The sequence below is a fragment of the Lissotriton vulgaris genome, chromosome 8 (assembly GCF_964263255.1).
Source record: "Lissotriton vulgaris chromosome 8, aLisVul1.2, whole genome shotgun sequence".
NCBI classification, from domain to species: Eukaryota; Metazoa; Chordata; class Amphibia; order Caudata; family Salamandridae; genus Lissotriton; species Lissotriton vulgaris.
The window spans coordinates 1411156796-1411175975 of record NC_141696.1 but is presented as its reverse complement, the minus strand read 5'-3'; the positions used below and the strand labels follow the sequence as shown (position 1 = coordinate 1411175975).

Sequence of the window (19180 nt, the reverse complement as noted above, 5' to 3'; positions counted from 1 at the left end):
AGTTTGTCTCAACATAGCCTCATATTGATGTTTTGCGAGGAAATCTATTTTCAGAGTTGTCCTATTTTCTTCAGTAGAATGTGCAGAGCTGCCTAGTATGTGACAGAAATGGGATTTCCAAGATGCTCAACGTGGGATACACTTTTTGATGTATGTTTATCTACAAGGGTGTCCTCTTCCACCAAAATCAGGTGGCTGACCAACTCTAACTTAGAGGGGTAACTCAAACGTTTGCCTGTCAAGGTAAGACCTATTCTAGCCTTTATACGAGTACACAAAGTATTTAGAGTAGGGATGCCCTGATAAAAAGCACAAGACCATTTACGAGCTAGTTCATGGGCTGAAAAATGTTGGCACTTTGCAGGACAACAGAGACATAACTCTCTCTAGGTGCATCCAATGTGCTCGCTTTTCAATCCTACCCCACGTACTCTTGAATAAAGGAATTCCTATGGGTTTAAACAGCGGTAGTTTTATGTAATAATCTGGATTTCTGGTTCATCCAGTCACTCTCATTTTGAACTCCCTCCCACTAAGCTTGATGCCTTCCTTATAGTATTATCTTATCAACTTGGGATGCGGTAGCCAATGAATGCCATAAAAGTGTGGGCGAGGCTTCTTCATCCAATATAATGAGCATTGTGTTTCTTAGCCCTTTTCTTCACAAAAGACCCGATAAACTATTAAATGATTGCATTCATCGTGTGATAGTATTTTTTATATCAAGGAGGACATGCTATATTAGATGGACCTCCTGCTCTCTTGTTGCAATACATAGATCACTCTATAGGCCAGTCCAACCCCTGGCAAGGATGTCATCGGCCACGGTGAAAGCAAGGGAAACTGGTGGCCATCTACTGGTTGATAGTGAAAGACCAACAGTATTTGGGTCCGTGGGCCCTTTACACGCAGGAGCACCAGTGCCATTGACCCTACTGCACTATTGAAATCTACGTCCTTAACAACCCCTTGGGGTGGTGACTGGTATGTTGTGATAGCAGAGGTGGAAGTCGGCCTGCTGCCTGTGTTGATTTGCTGCCGGGTCAACACCAGTGCCTCCACCTTTGAATACAACAATAAGTATCATATACACCAGCATGGAAAACCTCAGTTTCCTAAAAAAATAAAATAGCGAGCATCTTTTGATCCCCATGGCAAGAGTAAGTGACTTACTGGGGCCTACTTCTGGCTGGCTGTTGCGCACACTATCTCCCACTACCCAGCAGCAGTTTTGTTTCTAGAGCTAACAACATAATTGCGCTCCGAAAATGTAAGTGATTCAGTGAAAGTCCAGCCAATCAGCTTTAGACTTCTTCAGTTGTGTAGCCAACCAGAGCTTTGCTTGTATACTCTAAAAGCGCACAGGCAAGAATAACCCTTTTCACCCTGCTCGAAGGGGATTTCTTTAGGGTTTAAGAGCAACTGATGCAAAAAGGGAAAGCCATCATTTCTTAGCATAGCCAGGAAACTCCCAATCTAGGGACAGCGAGGCTTTTTCCAGATAAGAACTGAGACTCCGAAGGCTACTGCCTCATTTAACCTTCATACTCATGTAGTCTTGCAAATTTTAAATCCTACTATAAATCCATTAAAACAAATTGATATTAATTTATCTAATGAGACACTATCATTTATTTGAATAAGTTGTAGTTAAGACATTTATTGATCTGTTACTCCCTTAAGCAAATTGTGAATACGTTGCCCAATGCTGCCATGAAGGCCAAGCTGCACTCGGTATTTAAACATAACTTTCTGTAACTACTTATGTCAAATCTAAAACTGCCCATGTTGGTGGGCACCTTTTATCAGAATTTAAACGTGACCGCCAATGTCTGTTATTGTTATTATTTGTGTAGGGCCTGGAACCCTCACAGGTGATTAACCGCGCTCTGCAAATCCGAGTTGACAGTTATTGTATTTATATAGCGTTACTAACCCAAAAAAGGCACTTAAACACTATCAGAAAACCTCACAATCATACAGAAATACAAAAAGCACGTGATGGTCAAGTGTTGATATTATCAAATACTGGAAACAAATCTTCCTTTGTACCTGCTACTCCCGTAGGAAAAGCCACTAAGCGCTCCAAGGGTGCTATCCATCTGCTTGGTAACACAGTCACTGGTTCCGAATAATACTTCCAGATAAGCGAAACCATCAAGGCAGCCTGCAGAAAACACAATACGTCTAGGTAAATTAATTTGAAAAACAATATTAAGATTACGTGGAAATCTTTCCGGCGATATCACAGTAAGAAGACTGAATCAACATTGCTGAGATTCCCTCTATCCACAACCAACACTACTTCCCCACTTAGCATATGCAGAAAGCTTCACATATCTGAGGATATCTGCAACAAGAAATGAAAAGAGGCTTTTTGGTGCTAAGTTAAGAACTGCTGCTTGATCGTTCCTGGCGGGGACTGCAGGCCGGTGGACCCCCCTCGGTCTATACTGGGCAGGGTAGTGTTATATAACATGTTAGAATGTTCTCAATTTCTTTATATTTTGGAAAGTGTGCATATGGATTTGCAAAGTGCCCGCGTGGCTCCCAGAATTGTTCTTAAAAACGCACTTCACTATTTCCAGGATTTCCTATGGGAGGGTGCGACGCCAAAAATCTCATTGCAGATCCTCTTTAAGGGGTCTATGATGGAGGAATCTCCCGGACTAATGTGCAGAATTATTATTTGGGAATAATCAATGACTGGGTTTTTACGGATCAGAATGAAGCATCTCTTAAGATAGCTAGATTTGCAATAGGCCAGAAGGGATACCGGCACTATCGATTTTGGGGAAATACACTCATATCCCTGCTCTCTCCAACGAAGGTGGTATTAAGATAGGCAGGACCACCACTGGCACAGGATGGAAAAGAAAGCAATCCAGAATACTCAATTATGGATAGAAATATTCATGAAGTAGGTCAGCAAACCAAAAATAGCCAAGATGAGAGACAAATGAGGACTAAATGCCTTGCAGTCCTTTTACCCAGCAACATAATTGGAGATGCTTGCGGCAGAATTATTTCTATAGCTCTGATTGCACTACACCATAACAGAGGAAGATGTGACAGAACATCCCCTGCTCGAAAATCGTCTGTTGAATCACTTGATGGAGAGAGTATACGAAGGGGGCAAGATGGCGGCCGGTCACTCGGCCGAGTGAGCTGGGTGGACGCTCTCTCCTGGTCTATTCGCCTGATCTCTGAATATTACGGCTCCTGGAGCAGAAAATTATGTGTGACTCCTAACTGGACTTAAACCAAAGTTTCTGATGGCCATGCTGTGGGGACTATCGCTATTTCGGAACCGACTCACCAGCAGGATTCTGTGTATGTGGCTTTCCTCTTCTGCTCGGTGCCCCGGTCACCACTCCTTGTTTCGCCCGCCTGGGTTTCCGTGTAGCATCATGCCTCCTAAGGCACAGGGGAAGAACCCAGTAGCAGCGGTGAGTCGCGCTCCTGCAGTCCGCGGCGCCGGTCCAGTGAAGTCAGCCGGCGCAGAGGGACCAGCGGGACCAGTGGCATCGGCTTCAGCGAAAACCAGGCAGACCCTCCCCGCAAAGCAACGACTCCGCTGCAAAGACTCTGCTGCAAAGACTCCGCTGCAAAGACTCCGCTGCAAAGACTCCGCTGCAAAGACTCCGCTGCAAAGACTCCGCTGCAAAGACTCCGCTGCAAAGACTCCGCTACAATTACTTAAAAATAAACATGGTCAGTCGGCACAAGCGTCCTTGAAATCTACGGGCGTTCTAATAGCGGGAAAAGCTGATCCTGCCTTGTCTCTTGCGGGGCCAGTTCTGCCTGGTGTCAGTGAGATCCCCACAGAAGGAGCGGCCCACCGGCCCGAGACTGCGATCGGGTTTCAGAGCAAGGAGGTGCGGGGTTGTCAGTGCTGAGAATAACACCAAATCTGCTCACCCTGCTCCCAACATGGTAGCTCAGTCAATTGCATCCAATGGAATCCTGGCAGTTGTAGTACCAAATGTGCCGAATACCCATTCTGGAGTTCCTTTTGATCAAAGGATTGACGGATTGCCTCCTCAAAGTAGTATCATTTCAGGTGCCGCGGGCCAAGAGGCCTATCACACTGTTGTTGCAAACCTCAATGGAAATACAAGGGATGCAGAAGGCGGAGACAAATTTTACTCTCTGTCTGAGCATACTGGTTCATCTGAGGAGGAGGACTTTGGTCTAGATAAGGATTGGACTGATGATGACAGTGATTTAGGTGACTGGCGAACCAATGAAGTATTAAGGTCAGAAGCTTCGCCTCATGGTCCCCGCACAGTCCGGAAGGCTGTCTGAGAACAGGGGGCTTCATTGTCAAGCTTGAATATGGGCTCATTAGAACGGACATGCTTTCGACCGCACGAGGAATAGAGGGTCACTGGTTACAGCAGGCTCTGAACAAATGTATATACCTGGCTGATGGTGGGAGGGAAGAGGGACGGGAAGGTATGCGAAAATGATATTTTTTTGTAATCTACTTGTATATTGCTGAATCCTAACTTGAGTTTTTCAATGTTTGACCACCATGGGACAAGGGAGGGGGGCGGGAGGGGGAAGGTTTCAATACTTACAACAAAAAAAGAAAAAGCAGAAACTTGGGAAGCCTAAGACTGATCACGGTTGGCAATCATGGGTGAAACTACTACACCAACAACGCACCCCGCCCGACCTCCGGGGTGTGGGCTGAATGGCCGTGTATCCTTCAGGGTGCGAGGAAATAACAGCCGATGTACACAGAGATTCGTTGGCAGACTGTATACTGGCCCCTTGTGTATCTGCAATAAAAATAATATTCTAAAAAAAAAAAAAAGAATATGGGCTCATTAGCCTGGGATTACTCTTTCTCCACGCAATCTGGTTTGATGGGCAACCCCATAGACTCAGGGGGCGGTAATGGGGCTAATCCCTCTCAGCCACCCCCTGGAGAGATGACACTCTCGGTTATTTATCAGACCATTACGGCCCATCGCGAAGAAACCCGGCAAGAAAGTGTGCGAACTCAGGGCGCGTGTCGGAGGATGCAAAATTCTATCTTTAGAGTGGCCAAAACATGCTCTGACATTCCATCCAGAATCGTTGAGGCTGAAGAGAGGATCTCTACCTTGGAAGGTGACTTGGCCATTCAGAAGGGTTTCACAGATCTTATCAAAACGCAAAAGGAGGACATGCTTTGGAAACTTACAGACCTTGAAAACAGGGCCAGGATGAACAATCTCAGGGTTCTGGGAGTCCCAGAAGGGATTGAAGGCTCATACATTAGGCAGTTTGTTGTGGAACTTTTCACCGAGGCGTTTCCGGAAGTCAAGCAGTGGAACTGGCGACTCGAAGTCCAGCGTGCACATCGCTTCCCTTTTAAGCAAAGGCAGAGATCTGCCCAGACTGATGGTAAGCCCCGTGCAATATTAATCTGTTTGAATAACTATCTAGCTAAGGAGAAGATTTACGACTTATCCAGACCAGACAGGAAGAGGGGCGGGAAAGGTTGCGAGTTCTTTGTTAGACCTGATTTCTATCCAGCAACTGTTGAGCGGAGGTGGCAGCTCTGCCAACTAATAGCACCTTTCCAGTCAAAGGAAGCTCAAGCATTTTTACTTTTTACTTCCAAACTGAAAATCATCCATCAGGGCCAGACCAGATTCTTTGTTTCTTAAATCCAGGCCAAGGAGTTTTTGAATTCAATCTAGGTTCTAATATCTGTTTTTCAATGCTCTTTCTTTTCCGGGAGTCCTAGGGTCCTGAAGTGGGGGTGTGGGCCAACTGCATGGGAATATTATGGCTTCCTTTTCCCCCATGCTGTGGCTAATGATTGGTGGAGGCTACCAGGAGAGAGCGGGTTGAACCAGTTCTTCGATCACAAGGACCTCAGTCCTGCTGCCTTACAAGGGGGGCGTGGGGGTATAGGGGTTTAGGGGTGGGGAGTGTGGTAAAGGGGGGGAAGAGGGAAGGTGGTAGGGTTCGGGGGCTAAAAAAGGCTTGAATTTCAGGTATAGTCGTGGCATCTATTTTGGTATCTGCATCACTAGGCTTTGTACATTCTCAGAAGGCTGGATTAAAATGGCTATGGTTATACTGTGGGGACTAGGTTTTTCTCAGAAATTAAATGGGGTAGGGTAAACTGTGTTTATGTTCTTGGAACATATGCGGTCTTAATGATGACAAAAAAAGGGCCTCGTTCTCGAGAATTGTCCATGCTATGCAAATATAAATACTCTGCTTACAAGAGACGCACGTGCCTTAGGACAAACGTGATTATTTGAGAATCCCAGGTTTTTTGATTTAATTGGATGTTTCCGCCAGACTTCTATGATTAGAGGGGTGGCTATTTTCTTGAGACGGGGGTTGGATCTTGTAGTACAGCTAGTCAGGATAGTGCAGGTAGATGGGTAATAGTTGAATTAGTAGTTAATGGTAGACCTCTAACTATTTGCACAATATAAGGTTCAAATTTAGATGATCCGGAAGTATTACATTTTCTGAATTTAGAATTAGCGTCATGGCTACATCCCATTTGTTTATATGGAGATATGAATATTAATTTGTCAGGGGATTTTAATTTAGCTGGGGCACAAAAATATTCGGGTAAGAAACCCAGGGTCTTTAGGGCTCTCCAAGCACTGATCCAAGCACATTGTCTGACCGACCTCTGGTATCAGCATAATCAAGTTCAAGATGGCTACACATACTACTTTGCCCCCATAACAAAATGGTCCGCCTGGACTATTTTTTTATGTCGGATCAGGTCGCAGAGGCGACTTCCATCTCTGTCCCCCCAAAAAATGTTGTCTGACCATAATCCTTTGATCGTAGAATGTCCCTTTTCTTGTAGGCCTAGTGTCCCTAGGGTCTGGACATTCGACAAAAAATTACTGTTGGAGCAGGCCTATCAGGAACACATGAGGAACTGGCTAATCGAGTTTCTAAATTTTAATAGGGGCACTGCCTCTAGTGGTATAGTTTGGGAGACACAGTACGGTGGGAAACAAAGAGTTTCTCAGCCTTTCGACGGAAAACTATGCAAGAACAAACTAGAGGGCGCATTGAGGAGCTTAGGGTCGCAGAGGTGCAACTAACACGTACAATTAAGGAGGGTCTTGATATAGGTCAAAGCCAGCAATCTGTCGCTATAATCAAGTCCAAACTCTTAAAATTCTTTGGGCAGGATTTGGCGGCTACGTTTTTGCAGTACTGCACAATGATTTACGAATTTGGGAAAACAATCTGGCAAAATCCTAGCCTAACGACTCCAGCAGAAAAGCCTGGCTAATCGTATTATTAAGATCCAAGATCACCAGGGCCATGTTCATGATACACAGAAGGGGGTCTTGGGTGTTTACCTTGAGTTTTACAACACACTCTATACAGAGGAGAATTCTGGTCTTGAAATTGAGCCCGAAGCCCGGGATTTCTTTCTGGACATTGACACCCTCCAAGTTACAATCCAACAAAATGAGGATCTGTCTGCCCCAATAGAGTGGGAGGAAGTTGAGCTAGCAATTAAATCACTAGCGAATGGCAAGGCCGCCGGCCCTGATGCCATTTCACTGGAACTTCACAGGGCGTCCTGTTCTGAGATTCGGAAGGATCTCCTCTCAGTCTTTAGGGCAGCACAGGGGGGTAATATACCGGACTCATGGCATCAAACCACGATTGTTCTCTTTGGAAGAAAAACAAGCCAGAGCTGGACCCCTCTTCCTTTCGACCCATTTACCTCATAAACACAGACAAAATTTACTCCAAAATGTAATCTACTAGACTGGCTCTGGTAATGCATGGCTTTATTCCAGGCAGGGACACGGTCGATTCATGTCCACCGGGTCATCGCACTTTTGGACTGGGCCCAAATGACTGACTCACCCCTCGGAGCAATCCTGTTGGACGCCGAGAAGGCGTTCGACAGGGTCGTCTGGAGGTTTCTATGGATAGTTCTCCGCTGGAAAGGTTTTAGTCCTAAGTTTATTCAGGCTGTTCAATCGCTTTATATTTCTCCAGCGGCAACCTTGCGCGTCTCTGGCCTCGTGTCAGCGTCATTTAACATCAGCAGGGGTACCAGGCAGGGGTGTCCCTGCTAGCCCCTGCTTTTTGCTCTCTACATTGATCTCTTCTTTAGTAAGATCGAAGGCACTCTGGATATTCTGCCTGTAAGAGTCAATGGTACAGAGTACACAACGCTGGCCTATGCGGACGACATTGTAGTCTTAACTGGGGATGTTGCCTCTGCCTTTCCTGCTTTAAAGATCTTAGCAGAGCAATTTGGCCGGTTGTCTGGCTACAAGCTCAATGTCACCAAAACTCAGGTTATTCAAACTTCTACTATGGGCCCCTCTCAAGCTCCAGTTATCCAAGTAGCAACATATTTAGGGGTTAAAATCACTGCCCAAGTCGTTAATATTCCAGATCTAAATTTCCATCCAGTTATTGAATCAGTGAATTCTAAATTGGGAAGACTGGACAATTTACACCTTTCTTTATATGGCCGTTGTAACGTCCTTAAAATGCTGGTCCTCCCAAAGTTCGTGTACTTATTTAGGACCATCCCACTTGAGTTTTCACAACAGAGCTTGGCCAGAGCTGAAAGGACTTGTTACTGATTTCTTTGGGGGTACGGCCGTCCAGCAGGGCAGCTAGAAGGATGTGTCTCTCCAGAGACCGTGGCGGTTGGTCTGTCCCGAATCTTTTATTATATTATTGGTCGGCTATGCTCCAACATCCGGGTCTGCCATTGCTTGGTGATAGGGCGGAGGTCCCGATTTCCAGTAGACCCACTATTTATGAACTAGGGTTGGGAGAGGCTGCCAAGAGGGTCTTGATATGGATTTTGGAGCCGAGTTACTATAAGAAGATGAAGTTCAAGGTTATTGGGGCTATGTTCTCAGTCTGGCGCAAGATTCATCATAAATGGTAAATTCCTAATATCAATTTTTATACCCCCTTACTGCAGCTCGACTCCTGCCGGCCATTTTTCAAGACCAGATTACTTTCAGGTGGCTGTCATCCGGGTTGGGAGCCATCGGTGACCTAGGCTCTGATGGACAAATGGCCTCCTCCTCCTTTTTAAAGGATAAGTTTCACCTTAATACTCACGATTTTTTCAAATACTTACAGATCAGAGGCTTTATAGATAAAATGCAGTAAAAAGCTCCTATCCTTTTTGATAAGATCAAGTTACTCGAACTGTGCCAAGAAGGGTCAGGCTTTGCACAAGCGGACCATTTGTAAAGCACTCTGATATCCTTCGGCATCTTGTTCGCACTATATAAAACTTTATAAATAAATAAATAAAGGAGGTCTAGCAGCATCTGTTATCCGATGTTCCGGACGACCTTGCATTACAGAAAGCCAAATGGCAGGTCAAGCTGGGCAAGACTGGGATGGACATAAGTCTGGCACTGGAGCTGGCAAGTTGTGCATTAGCATCTGGAAGCTTACGCACCCAAAGCTACATGGCACTATTAGATCTTGATTACACGCCTGCAAAAATCTCAAAATGGGTGGGGGCTGGGGGTAGTAATGGTCACTGCTGTGCCAGATGTGGGTCCCTAGCCGCTAACGACATACATATGTTTTTCTCGTGTCCAAAGCTGGGGGTCTTCTTATCTGATGTGGAGTGTTTTATAAATTCCACGCTCAATATTCCGGTGAACATTTCGCCAGAGATGGTGATAATGGGAGGTGAAAGCACTGCCCTGCTCAATAGGCCGAGGCATGTTTCTGCTTTTCTGTATATGACTATGTTTTTAATATGGTTGTGTATTACGTCAGAATGGTTTAGCCCGGAAGCCCCCACTTTTTTTTAACTGGATATACCGGATCCTCGCTCTTTACAATCTGGAGTCTTCAGTTTATTTGAGGCGGGGTAGAAGGAGGTGTGAGTTGGGCCATAAGATCTGGGCTCCAGTGGAGGATTGGCTCAGGCTATGAAAAGCAGAATTTTATCCTTGAGTTATACAATTCATTTTTTGAACTCCCTGCCCTTTGTTCTTTTGTTTCCCTGTTCATGCCCTTGGTCTATGGTCTCTTGCTTTCTTCATTGTATATGATCTGGATTTTATGGATGTTTGTTTTTTCGCTTTTCTTTCTGCTTAAATTTCTTTTTTTTTGCGTATGGTATGCCACGACTTACTACTTCTTTGTATTATCTGTATATTTTTTCAAGCTTTAATTAAAATTGTTTAAAAAAAAAAGTACAAAAAAAAAGAAAAAGGATGGAGAGAATATACAGATAATGCAAGATGAGGAATGGCAAGAGGCAAGGAAGTGTCAGTTAGAAGTTATTTTTATATTCATTAATAAAATGAACCAGTAGATGGCAGTGTTGTCCAGTTCTTCAAACATGGGGAGAGCGTGAAGTGAGATCTTTACACGGCTCTTACAGGAACACTAATGTAAGTGCCGAAAACAATGTCATAAAATCATTCAAGAACTTAAGCCCACGCAACATGCAGAGATAAAATAAATACTTCTCGGTAGCGTCACGATGAAAAGATAAGGAAAGTAACACAGTTGTTTCAATGCGTTAAGCAAGTGAAAGTAAACCAAAAAAAAAGTTCCACACAACAGCAGATGGACACAGTCATTTGGTAACGGGAACTGAGAACAGCCCTCTTTTAAGATATATTAAATACAAGGGATTGTACAAACACAGCGTAAGCGTTGTGCAGGCGAAACTTAAAAAGGTAATTCCAGAATGTTTCAAAGAAAAGTTACCTATCCATAACACCAGTTCTCCTTCATCTACATATATTCAATAGCAGAAGTTTAAACATACAAACGTTTACACTAGAAGGGCATGCAAACATGATTTGTGTACAAATGATAATGTATTAGGAGCTATGGGGCGTGGGCGTCATCGGACAAGTTTGTTTGCATGTACCGTGTTGTCTCCAGTGCGCGGGCAGGAAGGCTGGGGCCTTGTCCCATATTGACTTATGTGGTAGATCGAGTTACCTTATTTGAAATTCGGTGGGCGGGGCACTCAGTTAAAGGTGACAGACAACAATCCTCTGACCTTTATTATACGGTAGCGTGCATGCAGCAATGTGCCCCAGCTTGTAGACTCTTGCTCCTGGCTGTATTTGACAGTATTTGAGCTCCACACGGCATGCCTTCATTCCGCCACTGGTGGGAAGCCGGCTAGATCAACCCAACACTTGATACGGGGAGTTGCAAGTATGCACTTCTGTTTCAAGTTTTGTTCTGTTGTTTTTATACCTCTGCAGTGTACACATAAGTCAAGGTAACATTTGTGTTATCTCTGGGCTCGACATTTGTGTAGAGAGATTAAGGGAATTTCAGATGGCACGGAGGTTGGAGCCTCCTGACTTTTGTGGGTAATGGAAGCTCTCAGCCAGACATTAGCAATCCTATCACACTAAGGAGCAGTGGCGGCTCCTCCGCTATCTTTCTCCTGATGCCAGGAAGCAGGCCACAATGGCTCTCGTCTCCTCTAGACTGGACTATTGCAACACACTGTATGTGGGCATGAACAAGAGCCTTGTTTACCGCCTACAGATGGTTCAGAACGACGCAGGCAGGATGGTCCTCAATCTCCCTAGGCTTTCCTCGGTTTCCTTGGCCAGGAAAAACCTTCACGGGCTGCCTGTCCAGTCCAGGAGCTCCTTTAAGCTTCTTTGCCTTGCCCATTGGGGCTATTTATGGCTCTGGATCAGAGGGCATTAGGTCTCTCCTATTTCCCTACCTCCCCAATAGAGCCCTCCGGTCTTCTACCAAAAATCCCTAGATTTGCAAAAGCAAGATGGGGAGGTAAAGCTTTTTCCACCTTAGTACCTAAGCTCTGGAATTCCCTCCCCCCCGAACTGGTAGGACAACCCTCTAAGTAGCGTTTCCGCAAAGAATTGAAAACCTGGCTTTTTCGAGAGGCCTACTCGTAGTCCTGGATCCAGTGATCTGAGACCCGTTATTCTGATATTTATTCTTTGTTTGGCGCCTTGATGCCCTTGGGCTAAGTTGCGCGGTACAAGTCTCCCCTCACTCACTCACTCACTCACATGGCGGAGGAGAGTCGCCTCACTACTTTCTCACAGTGCGAGATGCAAAAACATAAAATGGTGATAACTTTAAGTGGGTCGACAGGGCTGCTCTACTTACAGGGCAGGAGAGATGGGGTTTGCCCACACCTGAGTGCGCAGTGACTGTTTATTCGGCTCTCTCGGGCCTCCCAAACCAGTCATGCGCACTTTCCCCTTCTCCAGGCCATAGCGTTGAGATTGGCTTAGTGGTGGGAGCCTGGCTGCCTGCTTCCTGTTCTGACCTGGAGTCGGACACAGGCGAGCAGGAGAGAAGACGGAGGACCCGGCGGCAGCAAGGTTTATTTACTTTTATCATTATTTTTTTTAATGCAGCCAGCGGCTGAGGCCCTGCCCTGTGCGCCCGCCACCCCACTCGTGAGCCTTGCCGGCCCCCTTGCTAAGGAGCAACCACAGTGGCACATTCACCCAATTGCAGCCACTGCTGATTCTTTCCTGACTTTAACTGCACAGGGAAGTTGCATCACTGTTAAAAAGAACGCACTGCTAAAATATTTGTACGACAAGGGAGCAAAGTTGGTGCTTTTTCAAGAAATACACACTTGCAAACTTCTGTCATCCCTAGATTGAGATAAATATTTTGTTCCGCACAATTTCATTGTACAGCACAATCCAAAGTTGATTAATACACGAATTAAAGTACATTTGTAATTCAGTAAACAGGGGCAACACTCCTTATTTGTAAGTATCTTATCACAGAATTTGAGTATCAAAAAGTTACGGATCAACCTTGCCTGAACATTTAATATGCTTAATCACAATATCAGATTGGGCAATTTATCTAAATATTGAAATATATTGTTATATCCTGATGTTCCTATAGTCAGTATTATTGAAGGTTTGTATAAAAAATACTCTTTCACAGCTTTTTAGGACGTTAATAAGCTGATTTTTTAATACTAAATTAGGGGCAAAGTCTCCCGCATAATAATATTACTCATCTCCTTATGTTTATCTTTACTCACCCGTATCATTTTCATAAACGACGATGGCGAGTTTCTTTTACTGCCTGTTCCAACAGATGTAAAATATTTTATTTATATCTATTTCTACTGCAGCTATATTATAAATAAGGCTCCCTGTTTTCCCTTTTTACTGATTTTTACAGATAAATACAGACAGAAAACCATTTATTTTCTTGTCTGTATTTATTTTTAAATGTGGATAGAAATGAAAATTGGGTTGCTTTTAGAGTACTTTCAAATATTCTCTACCATGACTGCTAGGACAATAGGTGTGAGGATTGATAGGTAAGGGAGTTTAAAAAAAAGGGAATTTTAGTAAAGCGGGTTAAACAGCAGCAGATATGCACAAAGGTGATACTGAGATTGTCAACGTGGGTGTCGGGCGTTACCCCACTGCTTTCTCGCAGTGAGAGAAGCAGAAACGTAAAGTGGTAACCATTTTACGTTTCTGCTTCTCGGACTGCGAGACAGCAGAAGGGTATGCCTGATTCCCTGGTTGGGGGCGGGAGGGTGGGGGTGGTTAAGGGAGGAGTGGCTAGCCCAATGTTATGGGCGCTGACTGTTTGGTCGGCCCCAGGGCCGGCCAAACCGGTCATAGCACTCTCCGTTTTCTTCATGTAGGCTGCAGCGCAGTCCGGCAGGAAAAAATACGGCCTCCCCAAAGACGCCTGTACGGACGTCGGCCTATCCAATCAAAACGCTGCCATTGCAGCGTTGTGATTGGCTTAGGGGAAGGAGTAAGGCTGCCTGTTACTGCTTGCTGTTTTCAGAGAGCGGGAGGCGCAACAAAGGAGTCCGGCAAGGTAAGTTTTCCTTATTTTTTTTAAAATTTAAATTAAATTAACCCCCCCCCCCCCCCCAATCCCCCCTCGCAATCCCCTCTCCCCTCCCGTCATGCTGGCCGTGACAGTCGCGGGCACACGCTAATCCCTGCTCGGGTCAGTGCAGTGCTAATTTCAGATAATGGGAGTCGGCCGTGGGGTCAGGGCCCGAAGGAGGGGGCATGAGTAACTTCTTCAGATAATCCATAGTTTCCTAATCAGAGCAGAACTATCTCTGGAACACGTGAATGATTCACGTGTTCCAGAGATGGTTCTGCTCTGATTAGGAAACTATGGATAATCTGAAGAAGCTACCCATGCGCCCTCCGTCGGGCCCTGGTGCACAGGTTGTCCAGCCCAGTACTAATCATTTATTCGAATAGCCACGTTTGCTTTATAGAAATACCAGTTTTGTCTATGTGAAATGAGTTTCTGGAAGGTTAAGGCCAAGGCAACCGAGCTATTGGGAGATCTCCAGAGTTTCTGACACACCATTCCATCTGAGAAGTTGATGGGGCTGGGCAGAGTCAGTCACGTGCCAGGATTAAATGTATCTGAGTGCATTCTGGATTTTGGTATTCTGTTGATATATCTGTTATAAACTGGCACCAAGTCACGAAGCATGATTCTCATATATATGAGCCTGCTGGGAATGCATTTCCACTTTCATTATTGTAAACAGCTGCCTACAAGCACAAAGATTCCCGGTGCTGTTCGCTAGGATTGACAAAAAGCCTTCACCATGCCACGTGACTGGTAGAGGGCTATATGTGGGCCCTGGAAAGTTAACTAGCCTGGCAGATGGTTGGAGGGAGGCTGCACTCTATATCGGTGTAATTTTAGTTCCAAGCACATTCTAATGCCTTCTGCTTCTTTTGTGTCTTGTATGAAACATAGCTGATCTAAACTCTGATCATGCGACTAAAGTTTATATACTGGTGGCAACGAAAGAGAAGGGTTTTATTTAACCCAGAATTTCTTTCTCGCTGCCATGTTTTCATCTACCTTAGGGAATTGTTGGTCGTGGTTGTTGGACCCGGCCTCGTGGCGTGGTCACCCCTGAACCAGATAGCTTCACCAGACCCTGAACCACCTACCCTTCCCGCCATGGTACACCTCCCCGACCCTGGGCTTTCCGTCCTCGTTCTCCATTTTCCTGACATCCGAGGCCGAGGCCCATGTCCCTGCACCTAAAATGGCCGCCCTGGCCCCAGCCCGACCTCGGCCGACGGCGCCATTCCCAGCCAGGGGGTAGAGCGCTCCCTGTGAGCGAGAGAGGGAGGAGTAGCTTGGTCACACCTTCCACCTCCCCTCGAAGGTGAGTTTCGATCACCCATCCGGCCTCCCTGAGGGCTGGCTCCAGGCCTGCTGAGTGTCTGGGATCCCCCAGACCCAACTTCAAAGGATGAAAGGAGCCGCCGAGGCGGAACCCCCAACAACCAGCCCCAAGGTGCTAAGACCTACGCCTGCGAGGACTCCGGACATCAAAGAAAGGGAGTCCTTTATCAGGCGTGGCTCTGGGCCGACCAGACCAGTTGTATCCTGGACTACGAGAGCCCTGCTGACCTGGTCGCGGCTTCCCTACTATCCGGAGAACCCTTGAGCCCTGCTGATTCGTTCGCGGCTCTTTGCAACCGAGAAGACCACCGAGCCTGCTGACGTTGTCGTGGCTCCTTCGCCACGCTAAGAACTCTGAGCCCTGCTGATTCGTTCGAGGCTCCCTGCAACCAAAAAGATCGCCGAGCCCTGCTGATTCGTTCGCGGCTCCCTGCAACCAAGAAGACCACTGAGCCCTGCTGATTCGTTCGCGGCTCCTTTTGCAACCAAAAAGATCACCGTGAGCCCTGCTGATTCGATCGCGGCTCGAGAGACTACCCTGGTCCGGCTGGACCCAAGATCATCCCGTATCCCCCAGCTCGAGGATTGAGAGCTGTGCGCCGGATACCTCGAACTTTGAGACTGTCCCGCTACCCTATTCCTGCCAAGACTCTTTCAGCCCCGGCTCGCCTGTACGTAATACTCTGCGGATCATAAAGATCCATTCTTATTTGAAGAGATAAAGAATACGTTCTCTAAAATCTCCAGTGTGGTGTCTCTCTGTTGAAGTGGTGCTAGCGCAGCGCGTACAATTCTAGATTCGAGATCCTCGACCTGAGGGTCTCCCGCCAGTACTCGGCTGTGTTCCTACGAGAGGTGGGTCCCAGGGGGGTCAGGTGCAAAATCTGTCCCCTCCTGAGACCGGCACTCTAACATTGGTGGCAAGCGACGGGATCCGAGTCCGTAAATCTAGATATCGTACAGTAAGCGGCTGACGCACAACCAAACAGAGATGGCAGAGAAGAGTAACAAGGGTACCACTGAGAGTGATGCAAGCCCTGCGTTCCTTCCGGAACGGTTAGAAGATTACACGCACAGAGAATTGAAGGAATTTTGCAAGGAACGAGGAATCGCTACCACAGGCCTAAACACCAAGGAATATCTGCAAAAAGCTCTACAAACTTGGGTTGAGTCCGAAGACCACCTTCCCCCGTCAGGAGGAGGAACAGAACGACCGACCGAACCTGAACCCAACCCAAGAGGAGGCAGCAACACTCCGGTACCGAGCAGCTTCCCGGATGGGGGCCTCTCCTCCGGTGAACTAGCGGACCGAGAAAGGACCCGCAATCATGAACTCGAATTGGCCAAACTCAAAATTGAGTGTGAACTGAAGCTAGCAGAAAAGAGACTAGTGGTAGAACAACTACGAGTCCAAGGAGAGTTGGAGGAAAAGAAGCTCCAACGAGAACACGAAGACAAGAGATTCCAGCTGGAGCACGAGCGCGGCCTGAAGGAGATCGAGCTCAAGGCCCGGAGCGAAGACAACCGAACTATGGGAAACCGAGAAGCGGCTCCCCCACCAGAACCAAAGGTCCACATCCCCAAGGATGTGGTAAGAGAATATTATAAGAACGATGACATACAGCAATGGTTTAAAGCCTATGAGGTTGCCATGACCTCCCACCAAGTCCCGCAGAAAGATTGGAGAGCTGGGCTGTGGAGCCGATTCCTGAGTGAGGGGAGAGTCACTCTGCTCGACCTACCCTCCTCTATGCAGAACTCCTACAGCCAAATGAAGGAGGCCCTCTTGTCAAGATACGGCCTCTCTCCAGAAATGTACCGCCAGCGGTTCCGGGACTGCAAGAAGATTCCTGGGACTACATGGGTGGAGTACGTCAACTTTTTCAGCAGAGCATTCGACGGGTGGGTCAAGGGCAGCAAAGTGACCACCATGGAGGAACTCACTGACCTCATGCTCTGGGAACATCTGTCCGTAAACTGTTTTGTGGAACTTCGCCAGCATCTGCTCGACAGCAAGCTTGCCGACCCGAGGAAGCTGGCCATGGAGGCTGATCGCTGGGTGAATACCCGGGTCCCCGGGGTCCCGTAGTAGACCCCCCCAAGAACAGTCAGGGATCTCCCTGCCAGAGGGGTGGGGGAAACTAAGGTAGACAGAGGGATTCCCAGTCAGGACCCCAGCGTAGTCCCCCTAGAGGCCAAACCCAGACCACACCAGCCACCGCCCCAGCCACAGCCACTTCCGCTCCCCCGGGCAACCGTGGGCACCGGGTCACGATTTCCTGTTACAGATGCCAACAAACCGGGCATTACGCCAGTGACCCCCTGTGTCCCATGACCCCGCGGCCCTCTGCAACAGCTCCCCCAGCCAGGCAGGTAGCAAATGTAGCTCTAGGGGAGGAGATGGAGGACACCGAAGAGTGGGAACCCGCCGCTATGGCCCTAGTCTCCCTAGGAGAACGAGAGATGATCCCTGGGGCCCCCTTGCCCGATAATACCAAGAAGTACAGACAATTAGTGAAGGTGAACGGCCACCGGGTGGAAGCTCTTCGTGACACCGGGGCAAGTATCACAGGTATCCTCAGCCACCTAGTCAGGGAGGACCAGATCATTTCGAATGTCCTATGCCCAGTATATTCCGCTGACAACACGGAGAGTCTTTGCAACATGGCCCTAGTACCGTTCAAATGGGTGTGGGGGGGGGGGGGGAGGGAGTGACAGGAGAGTTACGAGTCGCTGTCAGGGCCTCCCAACCCATAGACTGTCTTCCTGGGCAACAACCTAAAAAGTTCCCCATGGAGACAGGTAGAACGTAAGACCCACCTGGGCATGATGGGCTTACCCGAGTGGGTGTGCGCCACCACTCGATCCATGTCCGCTCGACTACCCCCCATCGGGGCGGTCGTTGCCGAGCCTCCCAACCACCTTCCGGTAGAAGAAGATAGGGAAGATCGGGCTGAGCCCCAAGGCCTCTCCCCGGAAGGCGAACTCGTTCCCGACCCAGCGACTTTGTATCCCGAGGCCGCACAGCCTCCTGAGATCGATGATCTGCCCGAGTTGGCGCAGTGGCGTCATGAGGGGGGCCCCTCCCGAGAGGAGTTCTGTCAGGAGCAAGCCACTTGCCCGTCCCTGGACGGACTCCGACGACAAGCCACGGCCCAAGCTGGGGCGACCAAACTGGGACTCACTCCCTGTACTGGGAGAATGGCCTCCTGTACAGCGGACAGAGGTCTGCGGAGCTAGGGTCAGGCCGGGTGCTCGTGGTACCCCTACGCTTCCGAGACTTCCTCCTGGGTCTGGCCCATGATGTACCCCTGGCGGGACACTTGGGCCAAGATAAGACCTACGATCGCCTAGTCACTCACTTTTACTGGCCCAAAATGCGAACAAATGTAGTGACCCACTGTAAGTCCTGCCCCATGTGCCAGGCTAGTGGAAAGAGTGGAGGCGCGCGCATGGCTCCCCTCCAGCCCTTTCCGGTCGTCAGCACCCCCTTTGAGCAGATCGGGATCGACATAGTAGGACCCCTGCACCCCAGGACCTCCCAAGGTCACCGATTTATCCTGGTCCTGGTAGACCATGCCACCAGATACCCCGAAGCCATTCCCCTCCGCACCGTGACAGCCCCCGTGATGGGCTGGGCGCTGATGGGAATTTTCTCCCGAGTAGGCTTCCCCCGCGAGGTCGTGAGTGATCGCGCACGAACTTCATCTCCAAGTACATGATGTCCCTGTGGCAACAATGTGAAATGTCCTACAAATTCACCACCCCGTATCATCCCCAGGGCAATGGCCTGGTGGAACGGTTTAACCAGACCTTGAAGGGGATGATCGTGGGCCTAGAAGAACCCCTCCGGCGCAAATGGGATGTCCTCCTTCCCTGTCTCCTGTTCGCGTACCGAGAGGTCCCCCAGAAGTCCCTGGGGTTTAGCCCCTTTGAGCTGCTGTACGGGCACCCCGTTCGGGGACCCCTGAGCCTAGTCAAGGAGGGATGAAAAGCAGCC

The 19180-nt window shown here is 47.9% G+C and overlaps 1 protein-coding gene across 1 annotated transcript in view; it reads right to left on the bottom strand.

Annotated features, from left to right (window-relative positions):
* Positions 1–19180, bottom strand: part of GET1 (guided entry of tail-anchored proteins factor 1) — a 340494-nt gene that overhangs the window by 112816 nt on the left and 208498 nt on the right. The window contains exon 4 of the mRNA XM_086935425.1: positions 2053–2167. Within this exon, the coding sequence (XP_086791551.1) occupies positions 2053–2167 (115 nt within the window). The remainder of the gene's footprint in view (positions 1–2052; positions 2168–19180) is intronic.